The sequence below is a fragment of the Dothidotthia symphoricarpi genome (assembly GCF_010015815.1).
Source record: "Dothidotthia symphoricarpi CBS 119687 unplaced genomic scaffold P153scaffold_3, whole genome shotgun sequence".
Taxonomy (NCBI): Eukaryota; Fungi; Ascomycota; class Dothideomycetes; order Pleosporales; family Dothidotthiaceae; genus Dothidotthia; species Dothidotthia symphoricarpi.
This window is the reverse complement of record NW_022985010.1, coordinates 1,606,481-1,617,991: the sequence shown is the minus strand read 5'-3', so window position 1 is coordinate 1,617,991 and position 11,511 is coordinate 1,606,481. Positions and strand designations below refer to the sequence as shown.

At 40.4% G+C, this 11,511-nt stretch overlaps 3 protein-coding genes across 3 annotated transcripts; 2 read left to right on the top strand and 1 right to left on the bottom strand.

Annotated features, from left to right (window-relative positions):
* Positions 1–1,789: 1,789 nt before the first annotated feature.
* Positions 1,790–2,242, bottom strand: P153DRAFT_413356 (uncharacterized protein; the record flags this gene model as incomplete). Its single annotated transcript, XM_033672123.1, has 2 exons — positions 2,094–2,242; positions 1,790–1,988 (listed from the first exon to the last, which is right to left on the bottom strand). The coding sequence occupies exons 1-2, from the start codon at positions 2,231–2,233 to the stop codon at positions 1,790–1,792; spliced, it is 339 nt and encodes a 112-aa protein (XP_033528012.1). The 5' UTR covers positions 2,234–2,242.
* A 1,531-nt stretch (positions 2,243–3,773) lies between these two features.
* On the top strand, positions 3,774–5,010 carry P153DRAFT_420454 (short chain dehydrogenase/ reductase-like protein). The gene is made up of 3 exons (XM_033672244.1): positions 3,774–4,321; positions 4,407–4,695; positions 4,748–5,010. The coding sequence occupies exons 1-3, from the start codon at positions 3,877–3,879 to the stop codon at positions 4,944–4,946; spliced, it is 933 nt and encodes a 310-aa protein (XP_033528011.1). The 5' UTR covers positions 3,774–3,876; the 3' UTR covers positions 4,947–5,010.
* Positions 5,011–5,266: 256 nt separating this feature from the next.
* On the top strand, positions 5,267–7,781 carry P153DRAFT_363783 (MFS transporter-like protein). Its single transcript, XM_033667447.1, has 3 exons — positions 5,267–5,827; positions 5,884–7,011; positions 7,071–7,781. Exons 1-3 carry the CDS (start codon positions 5,651–5,653, stop codon positions 7,293–7,295), a joined length of 1,530 nt encoding a protein of 509 aa, XP_033528010.1. The 5' UTR covers positions 5,267–5,650; the 3' UTR covers positions 7,296–7,781.
* The last annotated feature ends 3,730 nt before the right edge of the window (positions 7,782–11,511 follow it).

The window sequence follows — 11,511 nt, the reverse complement described above, 5'->3', positions numbered from 1 at the left end:
GAACAAAAGGCGACCTTAAACCAAGCGATGTCTATTCCTAGCTTACGTTGAAAGTGCGAAACATTGGATGCTGTATATATGACAGAACTTTGAGAGAAAGTTGATAGGTGATCAAATTAAGTGCTCGACTTTCTTCTGATGGGGCCGGTACGTAAAAGGAGATATCCGGCAGGCAAAATTGTTGTAAGCTCTGAGATGCACGACGCATATGTTGAATGATTTTACTGAAGACAGGCAAACACTTGATTTTAGGTGTAAATCCAAGGGAGCGGCCCGAGGACGGGACCCATGGCAAAAGCTACTCCCAAAGCGGAATAGGCGCAAGCTGGCCTCGGGTGACTTCCGTTTCAACACCTGTCAGGCCAGAACATCATTCATCATCCTGTCTCCATGTTGTGACAACTCAGTTTGTGGTATAACATTTCGGTTATTTTGTCCTTTGGAATAAACCGTCCGCCTGTGGGCTCGGCCGTCGTACATGCACTGCGCATTGCCACAAGAAACCAGCACAGCCTTCTCTTCCAGGATGTCACCGGGATTCAAAGCACTGCATGGTTAACCAAGAGGTGGTTCCACACTCGATTTAGGTGTGATTGGTCTATCAGGGATAGCTGAGACGCGACACTCGAATTCCTATGCCATCCTCATGCACTGCCTCTGGGCGATGAGTTGGCAGATTTCGGTTCTTCTCCTGGCTTCATAGCCCTCTACAGCGTTCAACACGATACTCCTCCAATATTCCATGGAGGAGTTGCCACCACGGACAGTTATCTTTCCAAGAGCCAGTATTTCTATTCAATAAGCTTGATGTAATTTCCATGTTTTGTGGGACGAGTGGAGCTAGCCTGCTGTGAGGCATGCACAAACCAAAAAAAGGAATTTGAAATACAGTAAACAACACTCGTACTGACCTGGCCAACTATCTTAGTGTCAGATCTGAGATTCTAAAAAGACCTGTCGTGATTGGGTAACGACCAGATGGCACAAGAATCAAGGCTAAAGAAATGTACGTCGACGAAGTCGATGCATGGCAGAATCCAAGTCATTAACCTGGCAGAGTTATCTTATTTCAAATGTCAACTCAAAGTGTCGTTGCTGAGACGTCGAAGCGTACTTTCCTGTCCTGGAGACGCGCCGAGGAGAGCCTTGACATCGAGCTTCTCGATAACCTCATCGTGAAACCGCATCTACCAATTCATAGCTGTTATTCGATGCTTAACCGGGTCATCGACGCAGCTCAGTACAGCCTGCGCATATGTTGGACTCATATGGTGTGAGAGCTTCCACTTGCAAAGCTCTTTCAAGATACTTTGCACTGAAGCTGAGTTCTGATGCCCGCTCCGAACTTGAATCTCCTTTACCATACTTGCTGAAGTCCTCCCAAGACACATATCAAGCAGGATGGTACCCGAGGCATAAATATCACGTTACATGGTAAACCTAATTATCGCGTTGCCTTGTCTATCAGGGTGTCTGTACATGTAACTTTCATAGCCGGCAGCCGTGCTGGAAGCATAGCCACTCGAGGTAAAAGGTCAAGCAAAAGACGGGACAGGAGACACACAAGACAGTTGTAACTGCATATGTGTTGACACAGGATGACAGGAAGTGCATCGAAGGAAAGTGACGAACACCCTTCACACACATAAAAGATTTTGTTCACTAGCTCACGAGAATGAGTTGTCCATCGAGTTCCATATCTGCCATTTCTTCTACTACCCCATCTCAGCTATTCACAGCGCAATTTCGTCCGAGTTCATAGAATCCCATCTTCCGCAACTGGAGGCGCTCAAGCGTTGTTGCACATATCCTGACCGCACCCATTCCTGGCCCAAACACCCGTGTTGAATGTGACACATTGTCCAAGTCCCGTAGCCCTACGACGGCTGCAGCTCGAATCTCCGCAGATGATCAACGGACCACAGGTGCTGCTGCAAGCTTGTTGGTCATTAGACACCCACAGTGCGGAGAAGGAACCGGCTGGACCACTAAGATATAGTTAGTTTAACATAGAAAACAAGGATGAGTAGAAAACGGGAGTGAAGTAAGAACGGGGATTAGACGGAGGACTAGAATGTGGTGGGATGATATACCCAGTGGTCACATATGAACCCGGATGTCTCTCGCCGATGTAGTTCTGACAGTTTGTGTCAGAGTAGAAGTTGACTTGTCCAGCTGAGGCGACAGAGAACATGCTGGCCGAGGCCGCGATGATAAGAGCAGAAAAGTGCATTGTTGTGTGGGTTTCAGTCTGTAGTCGCTGAGTAGAGGTTGGCTTGATGAATTACAAGACTGAGAGAAGAGACAGCCCTTTATATTTACTATGTCTCCCTCTACACGACCAAAGTTTTTCCCGTCAGGCTCTCCGCTCCTCTCGCTGTATAGATATATTGCCTCAGCTGATGAAGCCGTATAACTGCTCGGCATGGGAACGTATGCAACCCGCTAACCTTCTCAAGTCCATGATAATGAGTCGCGACTCCTCAGTGTAACGTGCGCATTGATACACCCTAAACCTTGTTCCGCATGTCAGTCAACATTTCCATAACCTTCTGGCATCCGATTGGAGAAATCCTCAACTCGGACCAGGAAAAGGTTCTTTGCCTTGCTGTCCAACATCCAAGTCCTTGTTCTGTAATTCTACAGCCCTGCTAGAGCAGAAAAGAGGCTTTACGAACTCCGTCGCATTGGTTCGTTTACCTTGTTATTCCACACTGATACGCTCAGTAAGCACTATCCGACCCATGAGCTGAGCCGCTTAACATGTGGGGCTGGTCGACATCAGGTCCCAATAGGGTGAAGGTAGCCTTGGTTGCATGATGAGTAAGAAAAGTTTATGCAGCTTCATTTCAAAGTAAAATCGGTGTTACAGATCGTGAATTGTTTATACTTTGTTTGACATGTTCGTCTATGACACATTAGTATTTGTAGTGTGTTGCGTGTGACTACGAAAGTATCAACCTACGGCGCTCTGATAATAAGGTAGAATGGAGGACTTACAAACACTTAGATTCATCGGTGCAACATGCTATCCTTGCAGACTAGCAGGATGAAATAGAAATGCGCATGCTTATAGAGCAACCCCGCTAGCCGGATCTGAGTCGATGTCTGCATATCATAAACGACAACTATATTGAGCATGAACAACATGCAACAGCACTCCAAAAGACGGTATCAACTCATGAGATGTTTTGAGTTCTTGCCGCCGAGCACAATTGTCTATGCTATAGTGGCGCTGGAGTCCTTTTGTAGTTTGGATATCATTGTCTCAGACATGGACAGTGATAATGTGACAGTAGTCGTATGATTAGTCTCTGCACCTAAATCAGGGTACACTTAGTTCAGATGTTGCTCACAAGGTAACTCGAGGGTTCTAGACTTGTCTTGCTACACTGTTCGCAAATGTAATCTGACAATGATGATTTTCGCTCCAGGTATTAGCCTCAGCAGTCTATTGTTTGACTTTCGACTGAATTAGACTGCACTGGACGCTTGAGGAAGTGCTGAATCATTTAAAAACGTAACTTGAACACTTGAACATAACTCAAAGATGGATTGCAAGCTCATCACACCCAAGTCACAAATCCGCCATGGTAGGGCGATTGACTTAATTGGGTGGCGAACAACACCTCAGGAGGGGTTCATGAGGAAACTATCGTAGAACGTAAAGTGACGTTTGTGGTGCGAGAAGAGGAGGTAGCATTCTAAACATGACGATTGATGACCTCACAATACGAACTAACTCATCTTCGCACCACATCACCTCCGTCACATCCGAAACTTCGCTTTATATTTCAGAAGGTCGCAGGCTCTACTTCTCGTTCACCAAATTACTCAACTTGATCAATCATACACACACCGCAGCACATATCCACCATGAGTGACCAGGAAGCACCCGTCACCGCATACCCGTCCACTACCATCAAATCGCAAGATCAGTCCGGTGGCCCCGGGCTTGACAAAAACATCGATCCCTACGCCGAATGGACACGTCTTGAGTTCTGGGACGACGACAACAAACCCTACCTCAAAGAATACGAAGGCCGAGACCTCCTCAAAGGCAAAGCGGCACTGATCACCGGCGGCGATTCGGGTATAGGGCGGTCAGTAGCAATTCTGTTTGCAAGAGAGGGTGCAGATGTGAGTATTGTATATCTGCCGGAAGAGGAGGAAGATGCCCAGTTCGTGAAGAAGAAGGTGGAGGAGGCGGGCCGGAAGGCGAATTTGATGCAGTTTGATCTGAAGGACAGGAAGAACTGCGAGAAGGCTGTTGAAGGCCACATGAAGGCGTTTGGAAAACTGAACGTACTTGTCAACAACGGTAAGTTGATGTAACGAATTCCTAGACGAGGTTCAATTACCAGCTTCTGGCTACTTTGAGTAGAAAAATTCTAATGCTAAAGCAGCTGCCATGCAAGAGATGCAAGAGGACATTTCTGAGATCGATCTCGACGTCACCGAGAAAACGTTCCAAACGAACATCATTTCTATGTTCGCCATGACAAAGTATGCGATCAAGCATATGAAGCGTGGCGACACGATCGTGAATAGCGCATCGGTTGCAGCATACATGAGCAACCCGGTGTGTCTCGACTACGCATCTACAAAAGGCGCGATCACTACCTTCACTCGAGGTTTAGCGCAGCAGCAGGCCAAGAATGGAATTAGAGTGAACGCCGTTGCACCAGGCATCATGTGAGTTGACACCTCTGCAGGTGCTTGTCTTCCAGAGCTGACGTTACACAAGCTGGACTCCTTTGCAACCAGCAACCAAGGGCAACCCACCGGATGCTATGAAGGCTTTGGGCGTTGGTGCTTGCCCACTGAACCGACCAGGTATGCCAATTGAGATGGCTACCTTGTATGTTACCCTGGCTTCGCCTCTCGGTTCTTACTGTACGGGCGAGACTCTGCATGGCTCAGGTGGTCTTGAGATGCAAGGATAGTTTGATGTATGGTTTGCTTCACAAAATGGGCCACATATATGCTTAAAAGGTTATGTAAATACACTTTGTTCATTGAGAAAGATATTCCTGATCCAGCTTTCGTTGACCATACGAACGACTTGGCTTTTAAGCTCCCCTTCGATAGCCGTTCTCGGTTGTTCTTCTACTTCGTATCGTCATGGCTAGTTTCCGTTGACTTCCGCATCATTGCATATGAAGATTCTTGGCATCCGTTCACTCAAAAATGGCCGAGATCCGGTGAGGTGACAAGTATCTACACCTGATGAAAATTTCGGCACGTTTCCTTCAGGCAGTGTCTTGGATACTTGGCGGACCGCTCGTCGTTGTCGTTTTGAGACTACTGGATCGCTCCTTCACCAACGATTGGTCGAGCCACCAGCAACCAAGACTTCGAAAATGCAAAACCCCACACCGAGAACGCGCTATCAGGTGTCAAAATTAGCGATACGATGCCTATCCTACCGAACATCTGTTAAACATCTTATCTTCATTACCTATCTCTGCCCAGGCCACGGCGTCGCTCAAATGATGGGAGCACCGAACATAGAAGATATCTCCGTATTGTCAGATCGCATTGAAAAGAGACAGCATCGCACTACCAGAATGCCGATCATCTTCACGCAACAGCAAATTTTACTTCCTCCATTGCGCGTCGGACGCACAAAACGACATCAGTCCTTTTAATGATGGAAGACGTCAAGCATACCAACCATGGCAGCATCGAGCAAGACCTGGGCATCGGCTCGGCATACATCCCAGACCTGAACGACAAGGCAATGGAAAAGCGTATCGTCCGCAAAATTGATCGATGGATTCTCCCGTTCATTTGCATATCGTACCTAATCAACTTTCTCGACCGAGTAAGCTGAACTCAACTGTGCAGTAACAGTCAGTGAACAACGCTGATACAACACAGGTCAATCTGGGAAACGCGCGAACACTCAACAACGATATCCCCGCGAACAACATCGTCAGAGAGCTTTCTCTCACTGGAAACCGCTTCAACATCGCTGTCGCTGTCTTCTTTGTGCCGTACGTGATCTTCGAAGCTCCCAGCAACTTCTTCATGAAGTTTTTCACTCCATCAGTTTGGATTGGCCGCATCATGATTAGTTGGGGCATCATCACCATCTGCACGGCGGCTGTTTCGAGTTTCGAAGGCCTTCTGGCTGTCCGGTTCTTCCTGGGTGTCGCCGAAGCTGGGTTCTTCCCGGGTGTTGTCATGTATCTGTGCTATTGGTACAAGCCGTCCGAGCGGGCGACGCGTTTGGCTATCTTTGCGGGATCAGTCGCTGTCGCGGGAGCATTCAGCGGTCTGCTCGCGACTGGTATATCATTCCTCAATGGGAAAGCTAATCTTGCGGGTTGGCAGTGGCTGTTCATCCTCACCGGTATTCCCGCGGTCCTTTTCGGCACTGTGGTATGGATTTGGATGCCAAACTATCCTCAAGACGCCAAGTTTCTTACCCCAGAAGAGCGCATTTTCGCAGTTGCTCGTATGGGACCCTTTGCTCCGAACAAGGAAGACAAGACTTTCGACGCAAAGGCGGCCAGGAAGACGCTTCTGGATCCGCTGTTCTGGATTTACGCAGTCAGCTACTTCTTCATGGTGAATAGTTTGAACGCTTTCAGTTACTTCTCGCCAACTATCGTCTCGAATCTCGGGTTCAAGGGCTACATTGCGCAACTACTTACCGTACCACCAAATGTGTTTGGTCTTATCATCATTCTCACCAACTGTTTACACTCCGACTACTCCAAGGAACGTATCCGCCATGCGCTCGCTGGTCTAGCTCTCGTCGGAACGGGCTACCTGATCCTGGCATTGGTGACCAACTGGATCGGTCGCTATGTTGCCGTGTTCCTGATCGCGTGTACGAATTCCGCTGTCATGCCATTTCTGGCGCATCGCACAGCGACGGTGTCTGGTTCCACAGCTACGGCACTAGCCACGGGTGTGACGATTGCGATCTCTAACTGTGGAGGTATCAGTGCGCCGTTCCTGTTCCCGTCGAGGACCGGCCCGAATTACGTAATGGGTAACGTACGTGCTTCAGTTCATCCCTCCACCCGGAAGCGAAAAGCAAAGCTGACGCATTCTAGTGGACTGTATTCGCTATGCTCTGCACGACTTTTCTGTTGACTATATATCTTGGTTTCAGGCTTGGGACGAGTTCTGAATATCGTGACCTTGCCCCTGGTACTGCAGATCAGCTAGCCAATAGCGTCAACGTAGAGGGCAAGGCGCCTGACGGCGAAAGAGATTCACGAGATTTCTCTGATTCATCGGCGCAGGATGGAAAGGGTGCTGCCAACAACAAGGTTTAGCTTGTGAAGTGAAAGCATTTGTCACTCGCGCGTATAGAAACAGCTCGCAAGAACAAACATTTCGGAAGAAAAGTTGTTGAATCACTATCAAGTTACTCATATATGTTAGTTCGCTCAAGCAGCCAAGATTACCTCCTTTATGCTGCGGTAGATTGCTTGGATGTCAATTCATCCACTGTACCACGGATGTTTGTCACTACTTTCTAGATTTCAACACCGCTCTCTCCCCATGCGTCCCTTCAATTACCGGCTCTGGGACCCGGTAACTGAAAACAGCCTCGAGAGCAAGGTCGCAATTATCCCGCCGATCAATACTCTGGAAAAATAGGGAAAAGGGATGCTGGTCTACTGGAGACGGTAGATGCCGACTATCGAATTACGGAAACTGGAGAACGCCGCAATTAAGCTTTAGACGAAACGTCAAAATAACCCAAACCATACTCTTGCGCATGAGAAGGATGCAAGATGCGTACTGTGGTGTCAGGCAAAAGTAGTGTACATAACCAGGGGGGTGCGGCACAGAGATTACAGTGCGCTAGGATAAATATAGATAATTCTTTACACACAATTATTATGCAAGCTTCTAGTATTTTGTGTACCCTCCTTCAGCATCTATTACTACCTAGTATCTATCTTTTATACTATTAATAAGATTCCTAAAAGTCTTCTTATATAAGGGCACTGTAAACAGGTAATTAAGATATAGAATAAATAGGTATTTATTAAGAGATTAGACAAATCCTTAAGGTATAAGCCCTAGGGATTTATAAGTACTATATACTAGAGCTTTAAGAGCCTTACGCCCTTAGCCTAAAGGTTTACTAAAGGTAGGCTAATAGGAGCTTAGATAGAAATACCTATAATAGAGCCTCTTCTCTTCTTATAGTTTATCCTAAACTACTAGAATTTTTAAAGTAAATAAATAGGTATTTAATTTATATAGTTACTTTAATTAAACTTTATAAAAATCTTCTATAAAAAGAAAATAGTTTAGAAGAAATTTAGTACTAAATTATTTAAGTTTTCTTTAGGCTAGTTCTTAGATCTAGCCTAAGGGCCTACTATACTAGGCCTATATCCTTATTACTAAGTCTTTATAACTTTAGTAAGTATAGCCTAATTTATTATAGGTAACTGCTAGGCCTTTATAAAGGGTCCTATTTACTGTTATTTCTAAATTATAATTCTTAGAGGTATAGTTATACTTACTATATATTATTATTAGTAACTTTATATTTATAAGTTTTACTTTATTAGGTACCTATTAACTATATAGATAGTTTGTTAGGCTCTATTACTTCTCTAGCCTTATTCTAAAGGCTTTATAATATATAATTATATAAAGTAAGAGCTTAATATAGAGTTTACTTATAATAATTTATTATTTACTTATTTTATTATTATAGTTAGCGTTTATACTAACTTATATAATTATTTATAGGCTAGTATTATTCTTATAAGGTATATTACTAGTAGCCTTCTTAAAGGTTTATTTTATATAGGTAGTACTTACTTTAATATTAGTACTTATTATACTCTTTATAAGGTTTATAACTATAGTTTTCTTATAAAGGTCTATTAGCTTTTTATAAGTAGTCTACTAGGTATAGTCCTAGTATCTTAGGTAGTATTTATTATTTATTTATATTATAATAACTTTTTATAGTTATTAGTATATGTAAAGTAAGGTAAAGTAGTATAGTATTATAGTAGTCTTAGAGGGCCTATATATATATACTAGATAGGTATAAAATACCTATATATTACCTTATAACTCTAATATTACTATAATAACCTTCTTTTTATTAACTTACTATACTTCTGCCTTTTTATATTAGTAATATGCCTCTATCTAAGTAGATTTACTAGCTCTTTACTAGTATAGCTTCTTAGCCTACCCTTACTTACTTTTAGTATATAGGCTATATTAACTTTCTTACTACTACTTTCTAAAAGTACCTTTTTAACAGTACTATTATATTATTTTTTAAGCTATAGTAGAGTAATAAGCTGTACTATAAATATAAGGCTAGTTAAGGTATCTATAGTAGTTATTCTAATACTAAGACTAGAAGTTATACTAAGGTAAGTTTCCTATTTTATTTTATTTATACCTTATCTATTACTAACTCTAATAGATCTTACCTAAGTTTTATTATATTATTAATATCTTTAACTACTACCTTAAGTATACCTTATATAAGACTTAGAAGTTTACTAGCTTTATATTTACTACTAACTCTAATACGCTCTTTATAGATAACTAGGTATAAGCTAACTAAGTAAATACTTATACCTATACTAAGGCTTATTATAAGAATTTCCTTAAGTATAATTATACTAAGTGCTATACTATTACTAATAGTAGTTTCTCTACTATAGCTTTTAGTTAGGCTTATTAAGTTTCTACTTAGTATAACTTAAAGTAATATAAGGTTAGTTTACTATTATTCTAGTATCTTTCTATTACTAATCTATTCTAGTTAGGTTTTAGTACTACTAGCCTATATTATTCTAATAATATTATTATTTATGCTTCTATAAAGGCTTACTTTCTATATAATAGTACTTTTAAGAATATTAACTAGCGCTTTTACTACTATAGTACTAATATTTCTAATACTAAAAAAAAGAAAATTCTATTCTTACTATTACTCTAGAAGTATCTTTATTTAGTAGCTCTTTATACTCTTAGTTAAAAGGTAGCTAGTAGTGCTTCTAGAAAGGCTTTTACTACTAGCTTTTCTAGTTTTTTAATAGCTAAGTATAACTTTAGTAGTATTAGTTTTAACTTTATAGTATTTTAATAGGTAACTATAAAGGTTCTTTTAATAGATATATATTTTAGTTCCTTTAGATAGTATAAAGAATAATAATTATAATTTTCTATCTTTACTAAGGCCTATATTATTTTATACTAGTTTATAATTTTAGTTTTAAAGGTAATTACTATACTATAGCTCTAGCTTTCTTTTCTTTCTTTTTTTTAGATATTCTTTCTAGGACGTTCTTATTTCTGCCTTAGTAGATTATTAACTTCTAAATCTAGTAGAGCCTTTACCTTCTACCTATATCTTTTAAGTAGCCTATAGGCACTTTAAGATATATCTTATAGGTCTACTAGATAGTCTTAAAGAATCTTATTATAGTAATTAAGATTCTTAAGTAGTTTTTAGGTAGTATTCTTATTAGACTAACCTAGCTACTTTACTCTATACTTCTACTCTTAGGTAGTAGTATTATAGTATTCTATAATTTCTTTAACTTTATATTTATCTTTAGGTAAGGTATTTTTTAGGAGTTATATAGGCCCTAGCTAAAAGCCCTTCTTAGTAAGGAGTTTCTACTATAGTTTAAGTAATAATATATTAAATACTAGATATATATACTCTATAGAAAGTAGTAGTACTAGTTTATAAGCTAATTTTCTAATACGCTTTATAATTATAAAAGGCTTAAAGTACCTAGTATTAAATTTCTTTAAAGGCTGCCTAGTAGTAATATTTTTTACTTAAAGAAGTACCTACTTACTTTTAATATAGTATTTTTTAGAGTACTTAGTATTATACTATTTTATTATACCTTTCTAGGTATACTTAAGGCTTTACTTTACTCTTTTTTATATTTCTTACTATTAAGTAAGTCTTTTAGTAACTTACTAGCAGAGCTCTAGTACCTTTATATCCTTATTTTAGACTTTAGAAGGTTACCTTAACTAGTACTTATCTAAAATTCTATTAAAGCCTTTTAAGTTTAACCTAAATATTACCTTAATAAGGTATTCTCTATATATAGAGTATACTTTAGAGTTATATATATATTTAGTATATAGTAATAATAGGACCTAGTTATCCTACTTATAGTTTATATAAATATATAGGTATATTTTAAGTTCCTAGTTTAGCCTTTTAGTCTAACTATTAGTCTAGGGGTAGAATACTATACTTAGGTAATAGTTAATTTTAAGGTAGTAGTATATATCTAACTAAAATTAACTAGTAAATACTAAGCTATAATTTAATAGTAGAGTATCTAGAGGTTCTTATTTTAAAAATACTTATTTAAGGAGTAGTTTAGCTACCCTTTAGAATAAAATTATTTTAGTTATAGAGAGGTAGTAAATATACTTACTAAACCTATCTACTAATACTAGAATTAAATTATATATATTCCCTAGGTTATCTTTTAACTTAGGTAAGTTAGTAATAAAGTCTAA

What these genes read in the sequence shown, in the direction of transcription:
- P153DRAFT_420454 (XM_033672244.1), top strand. Translation starts at nt 3,877, where the DNA reads ATGAGTGACCAGGAAGCACCCGTCACCGCATACCCGTCCACTACCATC. An exon ending in GAACGTACTTGTCAACAACG is followed by an intron (nt 4,322 to 4,406) that starts GTAAGTTGATGT and finishes ATGCTAAAGCAG; the next exon opens with CTGCCATGCAAGAGATGCAA. An exon ending in GCCGTTGCACCAGGCATCAT is followed by an intron (nt 4,696 to 4,747) that starts GTGAGTTGACAC and finishes ACGTTACACAAG; the next exon opens with CTGGACTCCTTTGCAACCAG.
- P153DRAFT_363783 (XM_033667447.1), top strand. Translation starts at nt 5,651, where the DNA reads ATGATGGAAGACGTCAAGCATACCAACCATGGCAGCATCGAGCAAGAC. An exon ending in TAATCAACTTTCTCGACCGA is followed by an intron (nt 5,828 to 5,883) that starts GTAAGCTGAACT and finishes GATACAACACAG; the next exon opens with GTCAATCTGGGAAACGCGCG. An exon ending in CGAATTACGTAATGGGTAAC is followed by an intron (nt 7,012 to 7,070) that starts GTACGTGCTTCA and finishes GACGCATTCTAG; the next exon opens with TGGACTGTATTCGCTATGCT.